At 36.6% G+C, this 26,409-nt stretch overlaps 1 protein-coding gene across 4 annotated transcripts in view; it reads right to left on the bottom strand.

Moving 5' to 3' along the window:
- Nucleotides 1-26,409, bottom strand: part of NSUN7 (NOP2/Sun RNA methyltransferase family member 7) — a 45,718-nt gene that overhangs the window by 3,835 nt on the left and 15,474 nt on the right. For all 4 annotated transcript variants that reach the window (XM_055588390.1, XM_055588391.1, XM_055588389.1 and 1 more), the window contains exons 5-10: nucleotides 19,277-19,429; nucleotides 18,753-18,936; nucleotides 16,449-16,659; nucleotides 6,809-6,952; nucleotides 5,160-5,261; nucleotides 2,801-2,918 (exon numbers count right to left, since the gene is read on the bottom strand). In XM_055588390.1, coding sequence (XP_055444365.1) covers nucleotides 2,801-2,918; nucleotides 5,160-5,261; nucleotides 6,809-6,952; nucleotides 16,449-16,659; nucleotides 18,753-18,936; nucleotides 19,277-19,429 — 912 coding nt within the window. The remainder of the gene's footprint in view (nucleotides 1-2,800; nucleotides 2,919-5,159; nucleotides 5,262-6,808; nucleotides 6,953-16,448; nucleotides 16,660-18,752; nucleotides 18,937-19,276; nucleotides 19,430-26,409) is intronic.

Raw genomic sequence — 26,409 nt, 5'->3', positions numbered from 1 at the left:
TGGAGACAAAATATGTTATCTTAAAAATCAGTGGGTGAATGATGAAATTAAAGAGGAAATTTTAAAATACCTTGAGACAAATGACAATGAAATCACAACAAAATTTATGGGATGCAGCAAAAGCATTTCTTAGAGGGAAGTTCATAATGATAAAAGCCTTCCTCAAGAAACATCTAAAACAACTTAACCTACTACCTAAAAGAATTAGAAAAAAACAAACAAAACCTAACATCAGCAGAAGGAAGGAAATAATAAAAATCACAGTGGAAGTAAATAGAGATGGCGGTTGCTTCAAAAACTAAAAATAGAGCTACCATATAATCCAGCAATTCCACTCCTGGGTATATATTTTGAAAAAGATGAAAACTGTAATTCAAAAAGATACATGTACCCCAATGTCCGTAACATCACTATTTACAATAGACAAGACGTGGCTACAACCCAAGTGCCCATCAACAGTTAATTGGCTTAAGAAGATGTGATGCTATATACATATATAATGGAATATTAGCCATAAAAAGAATGAAATATTGCCATTTGCAGCAACATGGGTAGACCTACTAGAGAATATTATACTTGGTGAAGTCAGACAGAGAAAGGCAAATACTATATAACTTAAATGTACAACCTAAAAATAATACAAATGAATCTATATACCAAATAGGAAGACTCACAGACATAGAAAACAAACTTATGGTTACCAATGAGAAAAGGGAGAGGAGGAAGGGACAAATCAGGAATATGAAATTAACAGATCTAAACTATAATACATAAAAACAGATAAGCAACAGGATTTACTGTATAGTAAGTACAGGGAGCTGTATTCAATATCTTGTAACAATAGAAATATATATATATATAAATATATAATAAATATAATGGAAAATGATCTGAAAATAGATATATTCAGTTATATATACACATGTGAGCTTCCCAGGTGATCACATGGTAAAGAATCTGCCTGCAGATTAATGCAGGTTAAAGCCCAATGCCTTTAACCTTATTTAGCAATAATAATAACAACAACAAAACAAATCTTTTAGTGTACAATACAATTCACATACCAAGCCATTACAAAGCTTTTACAGAATCTACTTTAAAGTTGTAAGAAGTTAGGGTATTTGGTCATATTAAAGTCCAATCCAATGCAGGAGACCCAGATTCAATCCCTGAGTCTAGAAGACTCCCTTTGAGAAGAAAATGGCAACCCACTCCAGTATTCTTGCCTGGAGAATTCCATGGACAGAGGAGCCTGGCGGGTTACAGTCCACGGGGTCGCAAAGAGTCAGACAGGACTGAGTGACTAAGCATGCATATATATACATAAATATATTTCAGTTATATATAACTGAATGATGTTATGATATACCTAAAATTAATATAATATTGTAAATCAACTATACTTCAACTTAAAAATAAGGAAAAAAATCTAATGAAATACATACAGATTTTCCTCTATTTTTGCCATATTACATTCTTATTTTTTTTTATTTTATTTTTAAACTTTACATAACTGTATTAGTTTTGCCAAATATCAAAATGAATCCGCCACAGGTATACATGTGTTCCCCATCCTGAACCCTCCTCCCTCCTCCCTCCCCATTCCCTCCCTCTGGGTCGTCCCAGTGCACCAGCCCCAAGCATCCAGTATCAGCCATATTACATTCTTAGAAACATCATTCCTGACAGACAAATCAAATCACTCACACTGGTGAATTTGGTTATATTGTGCAATAATTCTGTCTGCTACTAGATGGTGATTTAGTTTGTGCTGTGTTAAGAAGCTGGCAGAAATAAGGTTGGTTGTTAACTACCAACAAGAATTATTAAGAGGGTAAAGAAAGAAGGGAAATATAGATGTGGTTAACATGTCCACTTGTGAATTGGCAAAGGAAAAACATCAAATTAAAAGGAGGGAGCAAACCATATACCTATTAAGATCCTACTATAAGAGTTACAGGGACATCCCTGGTTGTCCAGTGGTTAAGAATCTGCCTTGGAGTGCAGGGGATGCAGGTTCGATCCCTGGTTGGGGAAGTAAGATCCCACATGCCTTGGAGCAACTAAGCCCACACCACAACTACTGAGTCCAAAACAGCCAAAGAAATAAATAATTTAAAAAAAAAGAATTACAGGAAAAGTTCAGAACAAGGGAAGTAAGTTAAAAATTGGAAACATTTTAAAATACCTTCTTAATTGTCACAGTCTTGAAGAACTAACTGGTGTCATATATCATTAATAGACATACTCCTTATCTTGATGTCCAGAGTTTGGATGGAGTATTCCAGTTTTTCTTCTCTACCCCTAGTTTAATATATCATTTTACCCAAAAGCTATTATGGTTATTCAGGCTATTTTTATTTCAATCCTTGTGGGTGCCAAAGGCTAAACAGGTCTAAGAAACATATATTTTCAGATAATAAACATCCAATTTTCTTGCTACTTTCTAAGGTTATTTTATACTTTCCTTTTATTGAAGCATGTATCTAAGACTCAGGATATAAAGTTTATATTCATTTTACCCAGAAATCAATCAAGTCGAAGCCCAAATGCCTTTAACCTTATTTAGCAATAATAATAACAACAACAAAACAAATCTTTTAGTGTACAATACAATTCACATACCAAGCCATTGCAAAGCTTTTACAGAATCTACTTTAAAGTTGTAAGAAGTTAGGGTGTTTGGTCATATTAAACTCCAATAAAAAAGAAATGAAATGCCTTCTAACTTAGAAAATTGTAGTTTTTCACTTTCAAAGATATTTAGTTGAGTTGTTTAGAAGAATTCTTTCTTTCTTACCTATAAGGTTGTACTTTAATCCCGTGGTCTTGAAATTCCAGTGCTTTCTTAACAATAGCTTCATTTTCCTCTGGATAAACTGAACATGTGCAGTAAACAATAGCTTGAGCTCTGGTAACTATATTTAAAGAAGACGGAAATAACATAATGACTCCATTAACAATTGTGAACCAATCTCTTGTGTTTTCAGTGGTGGTGAGGTTCACTTTTGCAACCTCATTGCAACCTGCCAGGCTCCTCTGTCCATAGAACTCTCTGGGCAAGAATACTGGAGTGGGTTGCCATTTCCTCTCCAGGGGATTTTCCTGACCCAGGGATCGAACCAGGGTCTCCTGCGTTGCAGGCAGATTCTTTACCAACTGAGGTACAAGGGACGCCCAGATGTCTGTACTAATACCACACGATTTTGATGGGAATGATGTCTACAGATGCTTGCATGGCTCCCCTTTAAAGCATGTATTAGTAATATAGTCTGGCCAATAAATGAAGTAAATATAACTGGATCATATAGAAATTGAAAATCCAATCCATGTGACCAACCTTATTACAAACACAAGCAAATAAATACTGCAGATTACCATAGCTTGACACTTCCAGCCATTCTTCCAAAAGCCTTATCGCATAACTAGTTAAAAGGACTCTAGAGACAGACTTAGGTGTGAATCCCTATTCTGTTATTTACTGATTTATGAACCTGAAAAAGTTACTTACCTCTCCAATTCCTCAACTCTAAAGTGAAGTAATATTACTACCAGCAACTCACTCACATTCACATTTACCAAGCACGTACTACATGCTAAGCACTGTTCTTACTATTCAATACATACACACAAAAACCCCTGCCCCAGGGAGCTTATTTTCTGTTTCATTGACATAAGACATAAATAGGGCTTCCCTGGTGACTCAGTGGTAAAGAATCCACCTGCCAATGCAGGAAACATGGGTTCCATCCCTGGTCCAGGAAGATCTCACATGCCGTGGAGCAACTAAGCCCATGAGTCTAACCTGAGCTCTAAAGCCCATGGGTTACAGCTACTGAACCCACAAGCGGCAACTACTGAAGCCCACGTGCCTAGGCCCCTACTTCACAACAAGAGAATGCCCTGCAATGAGAAGTCTGTGCACCACAGTTAGAGAGTAGCTCCTGCTCTCTGCAGCTAGAGAAAAGCCTGCACAGCAATGGAGACCCAGCACAGTCAAAAATAAGTTTGAAAAAACATAAATAAATAAGAGATTTTGGAATTCCCGGCTGATCCAGTGGTTAGGACATAGCACTCTCACTGCCAGGGGCCCAGGTTCTTAGTTCCCATTAGGGAACTAAGATCCTGCAAGCTGCACAGTGAGACCCCCCACCTAAAACTAAAGCATTAGGAGGTGACAAATGCTATAGAGAAAATCAAAGCAGATATGGAGGATGGTTAGTTTCAAGAGATTATCTTGCAATTTTAAATAGAGCAATCATAGAAAGAATTTTTTAAATGTATTATTTATCAGGTCCCTAATCTTCCAACCAACTCATTTCATTGATCATATACATACTATCATATTCAAAATAGTGTTTATTAATAGCATCAGTTAAAAGGACAGACCTCCTCCATGTTTTTCTATTTTGCCTAATTTCTACTTCATATATGCTATATCTTTATATATTAAATCATCTATACCCTATGCTAACCTTTGAGCCTTTGGAGGTCAGGATTTATCCAAACTCATATTCTTAACAACTGGCTTAATACCTGACCCAGAGTAGACATTTGATAAACATGCACTAAGTTAATAAAAGTTAATGTAATTTCTCAGAGTCTTCTAGATTTCCTTATCTAAGTGTGAAAGGGCATTGGTACTCAAAATCTAAATGGTACTCAAAGTCTAAATGTAGGGATTGAAGCAATAATATAAATACTTAAATGGCCTTGTTACTCAGACTTTAAGAGATCTAGGCTTTATCTTTAATTCATCTATTTTCTTTTTAGTATTAAAAAAATTAAGAGTTTAACTAAAGTTGGAATTATAGAGGAGTTGTTAGGGTGATACAAAACAGAAAAATTACATTGAAAAGCCAAAGAAGAGAAACAGAGAAGATGAAATTATACAATGATTGATGTACATAATTATTTCATTTCACCATTAAGAAGCTGATAATTCTTCTTGCTAACCTATATTTAAAATGATAGTAAAGCATATATTTTTGAGACTTAGATTGGTAAAAATAAATATTTTGTTATTTTAAGGAACTATGACTAAGGGTTCTGGGAAATCCACTTATGGTTCACACATCATTGCCTGAATATGATAAATGAAGTATTAGTGTTTCTAAGATTTACAACATATTTTCAGTTTGTGCTGACAACAAACTTACATTTCATGGCATGTGCTAGCTGTTCATATTGCTGTTGAGCTAGAACATGAAGTTTATCTTCTGATGGGCCTCCTTGAGAGAAATCCTTAAGTAAATCTGTATCTAAAAACAAATATATGCTTTAAAATATATTACTATTAGATTTTTCATATATTGCTGTGATCACATTATTTAATATTTTAATCACTTTCCCTACTAATGAGTTTTCATAGAATTTATTAAAAATACAGTATTATAAAAATGCTGACTTAAAATTTTAAAATCTGAATCGATAATTTTGCTTAGTTTTAATATTACTTTTCCTTTATTCTCCAAATTCTTATCCTAGAGTTATCTAACCAGCCAAAATAAGTCATTCAAGAACAAAAGATAGAATGCAGTCAGCCTGAGTATGAATAAAGGGAAAAAAGATTTATTTTCCAAGGCAGAAACTGATGGGCTACAGTCAGATCTGAGTAAGAAAGAATACACTTAAAAACATTAGCTTACTAAAAGAAATCTTGGAAGAAAAAACTTCAGGGAAGCAACTGTATGTCTTCATAATAGATAAAAAAACAACAGATCAAGAAATTCTTACAGTAATTTTTTAAATGTCTAAAACAATTTTTAACATATTTCTTGATAATATTAACTAAGATATATTGACTACTACTCTATATAGATTATTTTATTCAACAACCCCTTGAAGCATTATTATCCCTCTTAACACTGAGAAAATTGTTCAAGCATACATTAAATAACTTGTCTAAGGTCATACAGCTACTAGATCAAAACCAGGTTCTAGCCTGGCAATCAGACCAAACTTCTAAGCCCTGTTTTATTCTGCCTCTCAGTAACTCCCTGGAACATGTGCTAAGTCACTTCAGTCATGCCCGACTCTTTGCTACCGCCAGGCTCCTCTGTCCATGGGATTCTCTAGGCAAGAAAACTGGAATGGGTTGCCCGACTCTTTGCTACCGCCAGGCTCCTCTGTCCATGGGATTCTCTAGGCAAGAAAACTGGAATGGGTTGCCATGCCCTCCTCCAGGGGATCATCCCGACCCAGGGATCAAACCTATGTCTCTTATGTCTCCCGCATTGGCAGGTGAGTTCTTTACACTGAGCCACCAGGGAAGCCCCCTGGGAATATAAGAGGCAATTATTTATACCATATATTGGGCTGGTCCCCATTCCAGTAATATTACTAAAGGTTAATTAAACTTCATTTCTTTCCAATTTAGTTTTACACTTCACATTTTTCTAAGTCTTTAATCACTTTTTAAAGGACTATTTATACATTATTATACTCTAAAACCATATCAACTTACCTTTTTCACCCCATTTTAAAATAATTTCAAGTGGTTAACAAAGATCAATTTCATATATTCCTCAAATATAGGAATTTTTTTAACCATTCTAAAAATGGTTGTAATGTTTTTCAATATTAAAGTGTTTTTCAAACTAATTCATGATTTTGAAGGAAACTACTTTGAGGAGGTAATAGCCAGAGCAAATAAGGAGCTGCTGACCTAGTGATTATGGTAAAAATATTAGTCATAAATTTAGTGATCATAAACTTAGATTCATGAGAAATCATGATTTTAAGTAACTTCATTTTAAAAATATTAACAAATTTAAATAATTTAGAAATTAAAAATTAAAGCAAGTACCTTCATGCTCATTTAAAATAAATTCTACTGGATTACTAACACCCAGTCCTGAACAACGAGGTAGCAGCAGAATCACTTTAACTTTCTGTAATCGATGATCCTTTAATTCAAGTTTCATAAATGTCTCATGAAGTATCTCAATATCTGGGAGAAAAAAACACAGAAAATGTATGCAAAATATTAATTAAAAAATCTTATGCAGTATGTAGTTATATCTATTTATCACTATTCATTTTTAAATCCTCAACTACACAAAATGTCATTTTAATGCAGCCAGAAAACAGGATTATTTTCTGATAACATCCTTAACACATGAATTCTCTTAATAGAGTCCTTCCTCCTTCACTTGAATGATTTTGAAGGTTAAATATCTTCTACATAAAATATAATTTAAATTTTTCCATCCTGAACTTCAGATTCCATGTAAAGCAGTATGGTGTAGTGGACTTCCCTGGTGGCTCAGTGGTAAAGAATCCACCTACATTGCAGGAGTCACAGAAGATGCAGGTTCCATCCCTAGGTCAGGGAGATCCCCTGGAGGAGGGCCTGACAACCCATTCCAATATTCTTGCCTGGAGAATCCCATGGACAGAGGAGGCTGGTGGGCTAGAGTCCATAGAGCCGCACAGTCAGACACAAGTGAAGCAACTTAGCATGCACGCCCAGTGTAGTGGAGGGAACAGGGTTTTAGAGGCAGAAATACCCAAGTTTGAGTCCCAAATTCACTATTTACTGTACCTGTGTGACAAGCCTCTATTTCCTTATTTGTAAAATGGGATATTATTGTCCACACCTCATTTAATTGTAGTGAGGATTGAGATAAAGTAGTTAGGCTTAGCATTGTGCCTAGTATACAACAAATGCTCAGTACTGGTTACTTCCCTTTCCCATTTTTTTAATCCCCTTTTATATTCTATTTTCCCTGGAAAAAATTTTATTAGCATTTATATTTTTTTTTAGCATTTTATAATTTTTACTTAAGCACAGTCTAAAGGCCCTTAGGGACCCTATAATTTAGGACAGTCTGCCTTCCCTAAGGTTGTAATTGTCTGTGACCCTAATATTAGGGCAACTCCTCCAGTCCTACGATGGCTCTCATTCTCCTCATCTGCTGAGGAGTCACTCTTGAAATTGCGATACCCTACCCCTTTCTCTTGTCTGATCAATCTTCTTTCTATTATGTCTCTTTTGAAAAAAAATTTTTAATCAAGTGCACCTTTCTCTTTTTTCCCCCTATTTTTAACTCTTCATTGCAAAAGTTCAAACATTATGTCAAAAACCCCATAATATATAGTGATTTTTCAAATGTTCATGATATTGCTTCAACAGTGAAACATTCATGCCCAATCATGTTTCATCTTTATCTGCACACACTTCCACCCCCCATATTATTTTGAAACTATGAAATATTTCACCATTTATCTAAAAGATAAGAACTTCTTTAAAAATAACCCCATACATTTTAAAAAGTAATTCCTTATTGTCATCAAATTATAATAGCATCCAATCATGGCTCAAATTTTCCAAGTCTCACACATCAAAATTTTTTTTAGTTTGTTTAAATCAGGAGTTACATAGGTACACACATTGCAATGAGTCAATGTCTTACTTTAAATTTTTTTTGTTGACAGGTACCCTGTCCATTTTTTCTTAGCATTTATTTCTTAATATAACATGGTTACTTGTACTACTAGTTTCCCAGAGCCTGGATTTTGTTCTTTGCTTTCCTAGAGAGTAGTTTAACATGTTCTTGTCTTCTGTACTTCCTGTAAATTAGTAGTTGGATCTTTAGAGCTTAATTTAGTTTCGAGTTCTTTTTTTTTCCTTGGGAGATGGAGGGCACAAAACTAATTCACAAGTGATGTCATAATTCATTCATTAAATTGCCTTTATGGTATGAGCAAAGGTGCTACAAAATAGTCATATTCTAATTCCGTCTTCTTTTTTTCATTTATCAGTTGGAATGCTTCTAAAATGAGACACTTTCATTCTTCTACTTCTTGGTTACCCAGTGGTTCCCATTCTCTCTACTTAAATAGGTAAAAATTCATAAGGGTAATAAAACCAGAAGTAGGAAAATCCCATGGACGGAAGAGCCTGGTAGGCTGCAGTCCATGGGGTCGCACAGAGTCGGACACGACTGAGCGACTTCACTTTCACTTTTCACTTTCATGCATTGGAGAAGGAAATGGCAACCCACTCCAGTGTTCTTGCCTGGAGAATCCCAGGGACGGAGGAGCCTATTGGGCTGCCGTCTATGGGGTCGCACAGAGTCGGACACAACTGAAGTGACTTACCAGCAGCAGCAGGCATGTATATTTTCAATTTTAGTGATCAATGCTAGTTTTCCAAAGTCACTGTACAAATTTATAATCCAACTAGCAGTGCTGGAGCATTCCTAATGTTCCATACCTTGCCAGCTCATGGTATGACCATCTTTGAAAAATGAAAGTTTTCATTTAGATGAAGTTCAATTTATCTTTTCCTTTGTTGTGCTTTTGGTGTTTAAACAACCACTGCCAAATTCAAGGTCTGAAAGTTTTACCCTTGTGTTTTCTTCTAAAAGTTTGATAGTTTTACCTCTTATAAATAGGTTTTTTACCCAGTTTATGTGTATGATATGAAGTAGGGGGTCCAACTTTATTCTTTCACATGTGGATATCCAGTTATCCTAGCACCATTTGTTGAAAAGACTATTCTTTCTTTGTTGAATGGTTTTGGTACACTTGTTGAAAATCAGTTGACCATAAATGTAATTAGGGCTTTACATTTGTATTCTCAATTCTATTCCATTGATCTATGTTTATCTTTGCATGAAATATTCCCTTGGTATCTCTAATTTTCTTGAAGAGATCTCTAGTCTTTCCCATTCTGTTGTTTTCCTCTATTTCTTTGCATTGATAAAGGACAGAAACAGTATGGACCTAACAGAAGCAGAAGATATTAAGAAGAGGTGGCAAGAATACGCAGAAGAACTATACAAAAAAGATCTTCAAAACCCAGATAATCACGATGGTGTGATCACTCACTTAGAGCCAGACATCCTGGAATGTGAAGTCAAGTGGGCCTTAGAAAGCATCACTACGAACAAAGCTAGTGGAGGGGATGGAATTCCAGTTGAGCTATTTCAAATCCTGAAAGATGATGCTGTGCAAGTGCTGCACTCAATATGCCAGCAAATCTGGAAAACTCAGCAGTGGCCACAGGACTGGAAAAGGTCAGTTTTCATTCCAATCCCAAAGAAAGGCAATGCCAAAGAATGCTCAAAGTACCACACTATTGCACTCATCTCACATGCTAGTAAAGTCATGCTCAAAATTCTCCAAGCCAGGCTTCAGCAATACGTGAACCGTGAACTTCCTGATGTTCAAGCTGGTTTTAGAAGAGGCAGAGGAACCAGAGATCAAATTGCCAACATCTGCTGGATCATGGAAAAAGCAAGAGAGTTCCAGAAAAATATCTATTTCTGCTTTATTGACTATGCCAAAGCCTTTGACTGTGTGGATCACAATAAACTGTGGAAAATTCTTCAATAGATGGGAATAACAGACCACCTGACCTGCCTCTTGAGAAACCTATATGCAAGTCAGGAAGCAACAGTCAGACCTGGACATGGAACAACAGACTGGTTCCAAATAGGAAAAGGAGTACATCAAGGCTGTATATTGTCATCCTGCTTATTTAACTTATATGCAGAGTACATCATGAGAAACGCTGGACTGGAAGAAGCACAAGCTGGAATCAAGATTGCCGGGAGAAATATCAATAACCTCAGATATGCAGATGACACCACCCTTATGGCAGAAAGTGAAGAGGAACTAAAAAGCCTCTTGATGAAAGTGAAAGAGGAGAGTGAAAAAGTTGGCTTAAAGCTCAACATTCAGAAAACAAAGATTATGGCATCTGGTCCCATCACTTCATGGCAAATAGATGGGGAAACAGTGGAAACAGTGTTAGACTTTATTTTGGGGGGCTCCAAAATCACTGCAGATGATGATTCCAGCCATGAAATTAAAAGACGCTTACTCTTTGAAAGGAAAGTTATGTCCAACCTAGATAGCATATTCAAAAGCAGAGACATTACTTTGCCAATAAAGGTCCGTCTAGTCAAGGCTATGGTTTTTCCAGTGGTCATGTATGGATGTAAGAGTTGGACTGTGAAGAAGGCTGAGCGCCGAAGAATTGATGCTTTTGAACTGTGGTGTTGGAGAAGACTCTTGAGAGTCCCTTGGACTGCAAGGAGATCCAACCAGTCCATTCTAAAGGAGATCAGTCCTGGGTGTTCATTGGAAGGACTGATGCTAAAGCTGAAACTCCAGTACTTTAGCCACCTCATGCAAAGAGTTGACTCACTGGAAAAGACTCTGATATTGGGAGGAATTGGGGGCAGGAGGAGAAGGGGACAACAGAGGATGAGATGGCTGGATGGCATCACCAACTCGATGGACATGAGTTTGAGTGAACTCCGGGAGTTGGTAATGGACAGGGAGGCCTGGCGTGCTGCAATTCATGAGGTTGCAGAGAGTCGGACATGACTGAGCAACTGAACTGAACTGAACTGATGTTTATCTTTATGCCAGTACCATATTGCCTGGATTACTAAAGCTGGGTAGTGAATTTTAAAATCAAGGAGTATGAGTCCTACAACTTTGTTCTTTTTCAAAGCTATTCCACGTCCCTTTGATTTCCATGTGAATTTTAAGACAATTCGAATGTCAATTTCTGAAAAACACCACCTAGGTTTTTTTTAATAGGGATTACATTAACTTTGCATTTTTTTCATAGATTCCTTAGAATTTTCTATATACAGAGCATTTTATCTGCTGATTCTAGGTAACATGGCTTTACATATTTTGGGACTGTATTAGTCTTCTTTAGTACTGTATATTTACCTGATGAATTAAACATGTTCTAACTGTATTTCTAGTAATTTTTCTTGACTTAGCACTGCTTTCCTACATCTCTTTTTGTTAGTATGTTTACTGGATATCTTTTTCTGTCCAATTTTTAATACGCTTTTATGTTAGGGGTATCTCTTACAAACAGCATTTTACAGTTGATCTTTAAAACCATATGATTATCTCAATAAATGCTAAGAAAGCCTTTGACAAAATTCAACATCCATTTATGATAAAAACCCTCCAGAAAGCAGGAATAGATGGAACATACCTCAACATAATAAAACCCACAAACCCACAGCAAACATTATCCTCAATGGTGAAAAATTGAAAGCATTTCCCCTAAAGTCAGGAACAAGACAAGGGTGCCCACTCTCACCACTACTATTCAACATAGTTTTGGAAGTTTTGGCCACAGCAATCAGAGCAGAAAGAGAAATAAAAGGAATGCAAATTGGAAAAGAAGAAGTAAAACTCTCACTATTTGCAGATGACATGATCCTCTACATGGAAAACCCTAAAGACTCCACCAGAAAATTACTAGAACTAATCAATGAATATAGTAAAGTTGCAGGATATAAAATCAACACACAGAAATCCCTTGCATTCCTATACACTAACAATGAGAAAATAGAAAGAGAAATTAAGGAAACAATTCTGTTCACTATTGCAATGAAAAGAATAAAATACTTAGGAATATATCTACCTAAAGAAACAAAAGACCTATATATAGAAAACTATAAAACACTGGTAAAAGAAATCAAAGAGGACACAAATAGATGGAGAAATATACCGTGTTCATGGATTGGAAGAATCAATATAGTGAAAATGAGTATACTACCCAAAGCAATCTATAGATTCAATGCAATCCCTATCAAGCTACCAACAGCATTTTTCACAGAGCTAGAACAAACAATTTCACAATTTGTATGGAAATACAAAACACCTTGAATAGCCAAAGCAATCTTGAGAAAGAACGGAACTGGAGGAATCAACCTGCCTGACTTCAGGCTCTACTACAAAGCCACAGTCATCAAGACGGTATGGTACTGGCACAAAGACAGAAATATAGATCAATGGAACAAAATAGAAAGCCCAGATATAAATCCACACACCTATGGACACCTTATCTTTGACAAAGGAGGCAAGAATACACAATGGAGAAAAGACAATCTCTTTAACAAGTGGTGCTGGGAAAACTGGTCAACCACTTGTAAAAGAATGAAACTAGAACACTTTCTAACACCATACACAAAAATAAACTCAAAATGGATTAAAGATCTAAATGTAAGACCAGAAAATATAAAACTCCTAGAGGAGAACATAAGCAAAACACTCTCCAACATAAATCACAGCAGGATCCTCTATGACCCACCTCCCAGAATATTGGAAATAAAAGCAAAAATAAACAAATGGGACCTAATTAAATTTAAAAGCTTCTGCACAACAAATGACACTATAAGCAAGGTGAAAAGACAGCCTTCAGAATGGGAGAAAATAATAGCAAATGAAGCAACTGACAAAGAATCTCAAAAATATACAAGCAACTCCTGCAGCTCAATTCCAGAAAAATAAATGACCCAATCAAAAAATGGGCCAAAGAATTAAACAGACATTCTCCAAAGAAGACATACAGATGGCTAACAAACACATGAAAAGATGTTCAACATCACTCATTATCAGAGAAATGCAAATCAAAACCACAATGAGGTATCATTTCACACCAGTCAGAATGGCTGTGATCCAAAAGTCTACAAGCAATAAATGCTGGAGAGGGTGTGGAGAAAACGGAACCCTCTTACACTGTTGGTGGGAATGCAAACTAGTACAGCCACTATGGAGAACAGTGTGGAGATTCTTTAAAAAACTGGAAATAGAACTGCCATACAACCCAGCAATTCCACTGCTGGGCATACACACCGAGGAAACCAGAATTGAAAGGAACACGTGTACTCCAATGTTCATCACAGCACTGTTTATAATAGCCAGGACACAGAAGCAACCTAGATGTCCATCAGCAGATGAATAGGTAAGAAAGCTATGGTACATATACACAATGGAGTATTACTCAGCCATTAAAAAGAACACATTTGAATCAGTTCTAATGAGGTAGATGAAACGGGAGCTTATTATACAGAGTGAAGTAAGCCAGAAAGAAAAACACCAATACAGTATAATAACACATATATACGGAATTTAGAAAGATGGTAACAATAATCCTGTATGTGAGACAGCAAAAGAGACACAGATGTATAGAACAGTCTTTTGGACTCTGTGGGAGAGGGCAAGGGTGGGATGATTTGGGAGAAAGGCATTGAAACATGTATATTATCATATGTGAAACGAATCGCCAGTTCAGGTTCGATGCATGATACAGGATGCTTGGGGCTGGTGCACTGGGATGACCCAGAGGGATGGGATGGGGAAGAAGGTGGGAGGGGGTTTCAGGATGGGGAACACATGTACACCCATGGCAGATTCATGTTAATGTATGGCAAAACCAATACAATGTTGTAAAGTAATTAGCCTCCAATTAAAATAAATAAATTTATATTTAAATATATAAATAAATAAAAATCCAGTATTTATGCTGTCTTATAATTTAAGTATTAGTCATGCATATTTAATGTTTAATTGATTTATATGTTCATATTTTAAGTTAATTTACATACTTGTCTTCTATTTATTTTGCCTTGTATATGTTAGTATGGTGTTTCCAATTCCATATTCCACATCTCCCCCTTAGCTATTAGTTTTACAACCTTTATTTATTGATTGCCTCCAATATTATAACACATTCATTGTTTTAGTCACTAAGTTGTGTCTGAATGTTTTGCAACCCAATGATATAATACCTTTATCATATCTTAGACAAAGCAAGGATGAGAGAACACATTAATTCTTTTCCTTCTCTAAATTATATACCATTATTTTAATTACATATGACACATATTTTTAGCTCCACAAGACATTAGTTTACAATCCTGCAAGATATTAGACTACAACTATTTAGATTTACCTATGTACTAACCTTTTCCATTTCTCCTTTCTTCTAGCACCTATAACTTTCTGTATGAGATAATATTCTTTCTACTCAAAAAATAATCTGTAGTATTTCATTTATTGTATCTGCTGGTGACAAACTCAGGTTTTTCTTTTCTGAGAATATATTTTATGTCAAAGGAAATTTCTGCTAAGTATATAAACCTAACCTGGCAGTTTCTTTCTGCACTGAAGATACTGTCTCTGGCCTCAGCTGTTTCTGTTGAAGTAGCTAATTTTTATTTTTATTCCTATTTCATTAAAGGTAATACGTATTCTCTCTCTCATTGCTTTGAACATTGTTCTCTATCTTTTGTTTTCAGCAGTTAAGCTATGATGTGCCTAGCATTTTTTTTACACATTTATTTTTGTTGGAGTTCATAGGGCTTCTTGAATCTGTGACATTCATCAATTTTTAACCTTCCCCCACCTGAATTTCACATATTGATTCTTCTCAACTCCTTTCTCCTCTCTTTCTGGGTTCCTAATCACAACATACATGAGATCACTGGATCACTGAGTGTCATGTGTATTTTATGATCTCTTCCATATTATTCATCCTTTTCTCTCTTGATGTTTCAGTCTGGATAGTTTCTTCTGACTCATCAGTTCACTAATTCCTTCTTTTAGTTCTAATTTACTGTTAAAATCTATCTATTTCTTAATTTCACATATTGTATTTTCAGTTCTAGATTTTTCTTCTGGCTTTTTAAAAGTTCTAAAAGTTTTTAAAAGTTCTGGCTTTTTAAAAGTTTCTAGTTCTTCGCTGAAATTCTACAACTTGTCATTTAGTCTTTTCAGCATATTAATCATAAAGTCCACATCTGGTATCTCCAGTACCTGGACCTTCTGTGGGTTTTCTTCTATTGTAGTTATTTTTCTTTTTATTTCACCCACATCTTTCTTCTGTCTTGTTTCTGTTTTTGTTTTTGTTTTTTGAGTGCCAGACACTGTATTTGAAAAAATTTAGGAGATAATATGAGATTCAGGATATTGTTACTTTCTTCCAAAGAGAATTTACTTTTGCCTCTTGTATGCAGTGAAGCCTGGGCACTAGCAATCTTACATCACCTTAATTCAATTAGGAACTGAGATGACTGGAATTTGGGCTTTAGTTCATCAAAGGAGTGATCACTACCCAGAGTGTACTTCTGTGCTCCAATGAAATCCTGGGAATTTACAGTCTACCTTTCCATGTTAAGCCCTGAATTCTACTTACTATCTCTCTGACCCTGTGAATTTGTCAAAAGATTAGTTTTCCAGCTCCACTGAACCTATAATAAAATGTTATCTTTTGTCACAGCTTGATCCAGTGGAAACATTTTTTAAAAATAAGAAGCCTAAGGACTTAGAATCTGGTCCTAGATATTAGCTTTGTCCCTTAAGTGCTCCTGTGATTGTGTTCTTATGTATTAAGAGATGACAATTTCTACCACTTACTTTAATTATTGTTTGAACCTCAGATTATGTAGTAGCTGAACGTTAAGCAATATACCAAAGTGCTAATATATTCATTAATTTAAACTGCAGTTGTTTAACCAATATTAAGCAACAGTAGTCTGATATAATATAGTGGGGATTTTAGGAGTATATTTCATATACAGAGTTTTGCATTACAAAAAAAATAACAAATTCAAATATTTTTAACATTTCTAAGTCTTACAGAACATAACACCAAGCAAATAAATATATGTACATACTTTTACATCCCATTTTTGTGAAAAGGTTCTTCAGGTCAGGATCCTTAGCTTGTGATTGTACTCCACACACAAATATTTTTGAGGTATTATTATTTGTTAAGACTGACATATGGGCAACTGTGTACCAGGAACCTGTATTGACCATTAAGATATCATCATCCATATTTAATAAAGCCTTTACGGAATGGACAGCGAGACTTCGAGATTTGTCCTACAAGGTAAGAGTATGATTAGAATTTCAAAGGGTTTAGGTAAAACAAGGTATTGGCAGAAATCTTGAGGTTACCTAGCCCATTTTGAGTTTAAAACACCTTAAATATATGTCACAATATAAAGTTAGCAGTTTATATTTATAAACTTTATAAATTTATATGTATATATGTTTATATTTATAAAGTTAACAAACAAAATTGGTTTAGCTTAAATTATGACTGTTATCATTTAACTGTTACATAGTGATGGAACAACAGACTGGTTCCAAATCGGAAAAAGAGTACATCAAGGCTGTATATTGTCACCCTGCTGATTTAACTTATATGCAGAGTACACCATGCGAAACGCCAGGCTGGATGAAGCACAAGCTGGAATCAAGATTGCTGGGAGAAGTATCAGTAACCTCAGATATGCAGATGACACTACCCTTCTGGCAGAAAGTGAAGAACTAAAGAGCATCTTGATGCAAGTGAAAGAGGAGAATGAAAAAGTTGGCTTAAAACTCAACATTAGGAAAACTAAGATCATGGCATCTGGCCCCATCACTTCAAGGCAAATAGATGGGAAAACAATGGAAACTGACAGACTTTATTTCTGGGGGATCCAAAATCACTGCAGATGGTGACTGCAGCCATGAAATTAAAAGACACTTGCTCCTTGCAAGATAAGCTATGACCAACCTAGACAGCATATTAAAAAGCAGAGATATTACTTTACCAACAAAGGTCCGTCTGGTCAAAGCTATGGTTTTTCCAGTCATGTATGGATGTGAGAGTTGGACTACAAAGAAAGCTGAGCACTGAAGAATTGATGCTTTTGAACTGTGGTGTTGTAGAAGACTCTTGAGAGTCCCTTGGACTGCAAGGAGATCCAACCAGTCCATCCTAAAGGAAATCAGTCCTGAATAGTCATTGGAAGGACTGATGGTGAAACTCCAATACTTTGGCCTCCTAATGTGAAGAACTGACTCATTGGAAAAAACTCTGATGCTGGGAAAGATTGAAGGCAGGAGGAGAAGGGGATGACAGAGGATGAGATGATTGGATGGCATCACCGATGCGATGGACACGAGTTTGAGTAGGCTCCGGGAGCTAGTGATGGACAGAGAACCCTGGTGTGCTGCAGTCCATGAGGTCTCAAAGAGTCAGACACAACTGAGCAACTGAACTGAACTGATAGTAATAAGGCAGTGCCAAACCCCCCAAATGTGATTAATAGATTACTAGTGTCCTGCCTTAGCTCCCATTCTTAAACTTTCATGAAAATGTACTCATCTGCCACTGCCATTCTTTCTTCCCCATCACATTGTCATCTAACTGGCTGCTAGCTCAGAGATTAAAAGTAAGATGGTTGACAAGTTTAAAAAGGGGGCTAAGCAGATGAGTTTATGCAACCGATCTCAGTGCTCAATAGGATGTCACCACAAGATAAGGCCAAGAGACACTACCCAAGAATGCAGGTACTGTGAAGGGATAAACCTTACAAGATCAAAGTGATTCTGAGGCAAGAATTGGAATCTAAGGACATAAAAATTAATTTAACTCAATTTCTTGAACCTTTTATTTTTCATTCTATTGAAATAGCATTATAACTCACATTCTCTTCCTGTATTGATAGCCATTATACATATCTTACAAATCAAAGCTGTAAGACTATAGTAAAGAGATAATGGGAACATATTACACATTGCATTTTCAAATGCAGGATGGCACTAGCATCTTCCCCAGAAACAAAAAAAGAAAAGGGAATCACCATGCCTTCTCTTGAATCCTCCCTTGGGAGAGAAAAATATAGCTTTTCAGCTATAAGCAATACAAGTTCCCCCATCTATGGTGTCTTGGAAGGAGAATATGTTCCTTAAAATATGCCCACTTCACATGGGGCAAAGATGCCAAAGTACAACAGGAAAACTGATGTAGCAGTGTTAATTTTATACTTCTATGTGGAAATTAGGCCTTATAAACCTCCTTGATAACCTATACAAAATATAATCAATTTCTTAGGTTTTAAGTAGAGAAATTCTTTGGGTGAGCAGGATTATTGAGAGAATCACAATATTGAGAAATACACTGAAAGTAAAAATTTGTTTACCTGAAATATAAGTTTATAATCTTTAAAAAGATCTATATTTAGAAGATCACTTTTAAGATGAGATGGAAAAATTAAGACATCATAGCAATGTTGATCCACAGCAAAGACTTTATTATCTATATGCAATACAGATTTGACTTTATTATAACCATTTTTCTTCAAAGTATAATAAACTTCTTCAGGGCTGTAAATATATAATATTAGGTTATAATTACAAATATAATACATAAAAATGTATTTAATATCAGCATCTTTTTCCTACAATAAATAAAAGTATCATTGCATATACTGCATTAATGGAACTTATAATTTAAGCCATCAGTAAGTACAAAAAAATTTAGAGACAAAAAAGTTAACACATTTATTAAATTACTTTTGGTAATCTGGTGATAAAATCCTGAATGAAACTATAATTCCCACTCACTCCCTCAGATGAGCCCCTCATCCATTAAAAAGGTAATACTTTTATCACATTATTTTGAAAGGCAAGTAACTTGAGTAAAGAATTTGATTAGAACTCTTACCTGATTTTACAAGTATTTATCCAAGCATAAAGTGGCAAAGTGGAGGCCCTTAATTCTTGGTTCCTAACTGTTTCTGGAAGAATGTGGTAAATTGAAAGGGCATCATGTTTGATTCGACATCTTGCCAATGCTGCAGCCAATTTTGTCTTAAAACTAGAGACAGAAAATCCATTCTTGGTAACTACTGCATTGAAGACAAGACTATCAATTTTCCACTTGAAAAATTAACAATTAGATTTAGAATTATAATACTCTATAATTCTATTTCAAATTTTTGAAGTCTAAAGTTAAAATTTTCCATATTTAAAAATGGGAATCCCCCCCCAAATTTTTAAAAATGGAAACCCAATAATTCTGCTTCTTGTTTTTCAGGTTTTGCTGTCTCTGTATAGTTGTATATCTTAATCGTTTATAACAACAGCTGGTTGAAAGACAAATTTTATGTAGTAAAGGTGAAGGGCTTAGAGTCAGACAAATCTGAAGTTAAATTAAGGCTCTGTCACTTACTAGCTGTGTGACCTCAGGTATGATGCTGCTCTCACCAGCCTCAGTTTTCTCATCTGTAGAACATGATCAGCTTACCTTGCTATTACTGTGGGGATTAGTATCATGGGGCTTCCCTGGTGGCTTAGCTGGTGAAGAATCCATTGCAATGTGGGAGATCTGGGTTCAAACCCTGGATTGGGACAATCCCCTGGAGAAGGGAAAGGCTACCCACTCCAGTATTCTGGCCTGGAAAATTCCAGGGACTGTATAGTCCACGGACTCGCAAAGAGTTGGACACAACTGAGTGAATTTCACTTAGTACCATGGGTGTCACCAAGCACCGTGCCTGGCAGGCACTCACTATTAGGTCAGTCTGTGTTATCAGAGATGGTAAGAGTGTAGTCTTGACAAAATTAAGGAGCTTTCATGAATTGGTATCAAGTCCTTCCCAGTTCTGATTATCTCATATCTCATAGTTACAAATAACAGGAAAGAAAAACAAGAACTTGTTATCATAAAATGAAAACCCAATGATTCTTTTTTAATCTTATGGCCTAAATCACTGGGAGGTATTGCGTACTGACTCTGTCTCCTTGACCACAGGTGATCGGCAGAAGGTGGGCACTTGACCCAAACCAGTCAAGTGAATTTTTTTGTGTAGTAACAGAGAGCCAAGTCAGTCTTTCTGGGTTTTGGTGCTGTACAATATAAAGCTCCTGAGTTGACAGCAGCCAAATTTCCCATTCTACAAACAGAAAAAGAAGATGTAAGAATGAAGCTAAAGCACACAAAGAGGCAGAGACCAGAGTGGAAGAGAGTCCTGAGCATACCTGAGTCACAGGATTGTCAGGAAGCATTTAATAGGAGGCTTCCTGTGTGCTATTTTGGATCTGTCATGAATCCTCTGTCCCTTATTAATTCCTGAATATTCAGGAATTAAGTGGAGTAGCACACTGCTCCCGGGGGCTTAGGAATGCATGCATTTCCTTCGTTAGTTTTTCCATACAGTGATAAGTAACTATTTACGACCCTCTTCCTTTTTATGAACCATACGGTAAAAGTGATTATTTACAACCCTCCCTCTTTCATATGGATGACCTCATGTTTCCTTGATAACTTGTAAGTTTTGATTTTATCCCTGCTGAAAATAGCTACCTTGTAAGACAGTATAAATACTCACACAATGTTGAATAAAACACCTTTGCTCCATCAGAGCTTTGATCCCCGTGTCTTTCTTTCTTTCTCTCTCTCTCTCTCAGGCTAATTCTCTGGAGCACAGAGACCCGTCATGCTCATTCTCCTAACCAGGTTTCTAAGACCCTCTCAACAAGGCGCACTGTGCCTTCGCCCCCCTCGAGAGGGCGCCAGGTGCCTTCGTGAGCGACACAAGCCCTGTATCTAAGGACTTTATCGGTTTTCTGCGTTAACCAAGGAATATCAGCCTCTTTCTCTCTCCCTTTACTTTCTTATCATCGACTCCGGACCAACAGGTTCCAGTCCATTAAAGGACCTCAACACAGGATGTAGTTAGCAGAAGCATAAGCACATCAACATCCTTCCTGCAAGTCTCACTGTGCAATTCTTTGATGAGATACTTTATAATAAAATTTTTCTTTTGCCTAATCTAATTTGAGTTGGACTCCTGTCTGGTTGTCAAAAAGGAATCCTACCTAGTACACCATTTTCTCTTAGTTTATTTTTTTTAAAGAAATGGGTTTTATTCCTTTTTAGCTTAAAATTGTCAGAAATTTTATATACAAAGAACAAATGATCTCAAAGGGTTTTTTGTTTTGTTTTTTGTTGGTGGTGGTGGTGGGTTTTGTCTTTGTTTTTTTGCTGTGCCACGTGGCTTGTGGGATTTTAGTTCCCCAACCAGGAACTGAACTCAGGCCTTCCACAGTAAAAGCACTGAGTCCTAACCACTAGACCACCAGGGAATTCTCAAAATATCTTTTGATATTTTGAAGTGCCATTAGTAATGCCTAACACAAAAGAAATGTGGCTCTCTTTAAATATAAATTATATTCTTAATGCCAAAAGATAATCTTCAGTGAACTGCTTGAATTTCCTATAGAAATAAAAAAAAAAATCAGACATTATACTGAGAACTGTTTCACAATATTCACTAAGTAAGTAAAATGGGCTAAGAGTTTCTAAAGATGGGGTGGAAAGAATATAAGAGATAAAACCCCATGAACAAGTGTTCAGAAGCATTTTGGCAAATGAGAAACTCTAAAGCATTATGTGAATGAGAAAACTGGGAATAGAAAAAAAGGAATATCTAAGCAAATGTGATTTATCCCCCAAATCCATGAATGTTAAAAATGGTTTTAACATTCATGAATCATTCCAGGTAAATAACCTTACCACATTAATAAAATCAAGAAGAAAAATGATCATATCCAAACTCTGGTCTCTGTTTTCTTAATTTTAGTAAGACTACAGTTTTCTCTAGAGATCATCCTTCCTGCACTGCAGTTGGAAGGTACCTGTAAGCATAAAGCCAGGACTATTCTAGGGCTCACCTCATTTGTTTTCATTTTCTCAAGGATTAAATTTCTGTGCTGCTTTTTGTCTAATGTCCAAAATCTTTGTCTCATATATTTTGTCCATCTAGTTATTTATAGGAGCTTCCCAGATGGCCGCTAGTGGTAAAGAACATGCCTGCCAATGCAGGAGATATAAGAGATGTGGGTTCAACCCCTGGGCCTGGAAGATCCTCTGGAGAAGGAAATGGCAACCCGCTCCAGTATTCTTGCCTGGAGAATGCCATGGACAGAGGAGCCTGACAGGCTACAGTCCATAGGGTTGCAAAGAGTTGGCTACAACTGAAGCAACTTAGCATGCACAGTTAGTTATTTATAGGAGATATTTATTATATATATATATATAGTTAGTTATTTATAGGAGGAATGAATAATTTTGATCCAAGACACTCTGTGATTAAAGTGATTTTTAAAAGATCACTTTATTTATGGAAGAGACTGTGAAAAAGGAAGAGTTACAGGCAGGGATTGAAGAAGCTATCGCAGTAGTCCAAGTGACAGATTATAAATGGCTTGGGTTTGGATAGTAGGAGTGGAAATGGAAACAAGTAGACACATTCAGCATATGGCTTCCAACTGGAGTTACAGAACTTAATGTAATAGGTATGGCAGAGGCACTGGGGAGGGCAGGAAAGAAGAATCAAGGATAATATCTAAGAAGCTGGTGGTGCCTTGACTGTAACAGGATAGTTTTGGGTGATTTGGGAGGAAGGGCTACTCAGTTTTTCCTCTCCTGTTGCTTCTCCAGTCTTTCACTGCCCATTTTCTAATTTCACTGTGCCTTTTCTAGTTTTGCCTCACCAAAGTCCAACAAATTATTTGGCAGAATCAGATTCTTGGGCTAGTATGAGGCATGCAGAGAAAGAAAGGAAGAAGCTGTGGTCTCCTTTTATTTAATCCGGTCACACTATTTCAAAGATAGTTGCATTTGTACAAGAAATGAGTTCTTAAAGCCCTTGCATATATCAAAAAGATAGGGCTTCCTTGGTAGCTCAGCAGTAAAGAACCTGCCTGCCAATGCAGGAGACACAGGTTCATCCCTGATCTAGGAAGATCCCACATGCCACAGGACAACTAAACCCACATACCACAACTGCTGAGCCTGTGCTCTAGAGCTCAAGAACTGCAATTACTGAGCCCATGAACCACAACTACTGAAGGCTGAGCACCCTAGAGCCTGTGCTCCACAAGAGAAGCCACCAAGATAAGCCATCAAAATGAGAAGCCCACAAACGGCAACTAAAGAGTAGCCCACACAGCAACAAAGACCCAGTACAGCCAAAAATAATAAACAAATGAATGATAATAGGTTCATCTTGGATTCTATCCCTAGAGCCATGAACAAATGAAGAAAAAGATACCAGTTGGTATACAGAGTGATGAAACACAAGGATCTCTGGTAGACACAACAACAAAGATCAAGCACAATTTTTATAAGGAGAAAATGATTCTCATTCAGTTTCTTATTAAATAACTGCTTCTTTTTCTATCACCTCTTAAAATTAGTCTTCATCGTCTTGGTAGAAACATACTAAGGTATACTTCAAGCTTAACATGATTCTACTGCCCTGGGGACAATACTGCCCAGCCCTAAGGCCCAGATGATCTATAGAGGTTGGCCTCCAACATTCTGAGTTCAGAATTCTACTCCATTAGCTATGGAGGACTGGCCCAAGGGAATGCACTTGACCCAGGAGGAGCCAATCAAATTCCCTGGAAGGAGGTAGAATTTAGAACTGGGTGTAGAGATAATAAATTAATCTAAGTGAAGAAACTAACATACAAGTGTAACAAGTAAGCTTAAGACCTGGGGTGCAGCAGTAAGGCTTTTTCCTTGTAGGCTAGAAACAGAGAAGGCAGATCATGAGAGAAAAGGAGAATGAAGCAGATATTAAGAGAGAAGCAGAAATAAAAAGGTAAAGAGACAAAGAAAATCCTGACATCTTTCCAGTTCCTGATTTCATCCTCTTCCTGAGTCTTTGAATTGCATGAGATATTCCAGGATCTATTTAAGAACATTTTCCATTTTTGCTCACGCTAACTAAAAATAGCTTCTATTACTTGAAAGCTGCGATTATTGATTAAAACCTTCTAGGTTATCTTTATACATGTATTTTATTAGCATTATCTTTCTCATTGTACATGGATTTTCTCAATGTTATCCTTATACCAGTATATTACACTACTATTCTCTTCAATTCAACCACTAAATATACACACTTATCCTGTAACATATTATGAACTGAGCATAGCATGAATTGGATATAAAATAACTTATTAATGTGGGAATAAGATCTGTATTATATGAAGCCCGATTGGTTTGGGTAGTTTCTGTTGCACTGACAGGAATGTAACCAGATAACCTCCTCCAGGCAAGAGGTAGAACAGTATGTATTACAGGGAAAAGTAAAAATCTGAGGAATCAGGAACCTTAGACAATAATATCTTCTGGCTCTTCTGGCCTCGTGAGCCATGGTCTTTGCTTGTCCTATTTCCTACCTGCCTTGCTAGCATTCTCAGCTAAGAATCTGCTGATGCTGAAACCACAGTCTGGTCTTTCTTACTCGGTTAGAGCTCTGTGGCTTTCCTGGCTGCTTTAGCCTAACCTCAGCTCTCATTACGCACACCAAGTTGAGATTTCCATGAAAATCTTAGTCCTAAGTCAAATGGAAACTGAAAGCAGTTCAGGAAAGCTGAAACTCAGAGCTTGTCCCAAAGCACATTGCCCCACCACTTTTTCTCCAATGTATCTGCACCCATCCTGGGTACCCATCCTCAGAGGCAGGTTGCCTAGTAGTGGTATGGGGAGGTGAAGTGGTTGCCCAGGAACCTATGTAGTAAACAGGAGCAAGATCCTTGCTTATCTAAGGTACATACATTCAATTGCTTTTGCTTTTCTGCATCCCCGAATTTCTCATGGCTACAACTGACATAGTACTATGTCATATCTGTCATCGTCTAGAATACTTTACCCAAGATTCACTATCTTAAGTAGAAGGAACAGTAGCATATAAATGGTTAAATCTTGAGCCCTGAAGTGAAAGTGAAAGAGTTAGTCACTCAGTCATGTCTGACTCTTTGGGACCCTGTGGACTGTAGCCCACCAGGCTCCTCTGTCCTTGGGATTCTACAGACAAGAATACTGGAGTGGACTGCCATTCCCTTCTCCAGAGGATCTTCCTGACCCATGGATCGAACCTGGGTCTCCTGCACTGCAGGCAGATTCTTTACCGTTTGAGCTATAGGGAAGTTCTCTAGAGTTAGTCTTCCTGAATCTGAATTCTGGCACTTCTCTTTCTAGCTCTATGACATTAGACAGGTTACTTTAACATGTCTGTGCTTCAGTTTTCCTCTGTGTAAAAATACAGGTTGGTAACAATATTCACTTTGAAGAATTGTTATGTAAAGAGCTTCTTGTAATAGTGATTGATACATATTAAGTGCTCTTCAATAAAGGTAAGTTATTACTATAACTCCATTCAGTGACTCTCTTGGTCTCAACCTTCAAAATGAAACTGAGTTTTCCATAACAATATAAAATGAGATATGACAACTGTTTCAGATTATTCACCAGGTAAACGTCTTCCTACAGGATTGCTGTTGTTTGCTATGTTGTGCTTTTTATTAAGGCTTAAGAGTATAGGGGACTTCCCTGCTGGTCCAGTGAAGACACTGCGTTTCCACAGTAGGGGGCATGGGTTCCATCCCTGGTTGGGGAACTAGGATCCTGCAGCCCTAACAATAGTAGCATTTAATGAATGACCATCTACTATCATCTACTATGTGTCTGGCTCCTAGCTCAGCATTTTACACACATTACTCTAATTAGTTCTCCCAACCACCTTTTTAGGTAGGTGCTATTATTGTCCTCATGCTAGGCTTCTGCTGATACTTAGGGTAAAAGGAAAACAAATTTTAAATATGTTAGTTTTACTCTTAACTACTGACATTAAGTTGTAAAAGCTGTAGATTCTTTTTTCAATTTGGCTAAGTGGTGGGTTCTTATCTAATTGGAATTTTCTTGTTTGATACATGTTAGTTTAAGAGCTATAAACAAAGCCAAGTAAATAAATAATGGCTGTTTCAAATGAAGTGTAAGTT

This window comes from Bubalus kerabau, chromosome 7 (assembly GCF_029407905.1).
Source record: "Bubalus kerabau isolate K-KA32 ecotype Philippines breed swamp buffalo chromosome 7, PCC_UOA_SB_1v2, whole genome shotgun sequence".
Lineage (NCBI taxonomy): Eukaryota > Metazoa > Chordata > Mammalia > Artiodactyla > Bovidae > Bubalus > Bubalus kerabau.
The sequence above is the reverse complement of the archived record's forward strand: the minus strand, read 5'-3'. Positions and strand labels throughout refer to the sequence as shown.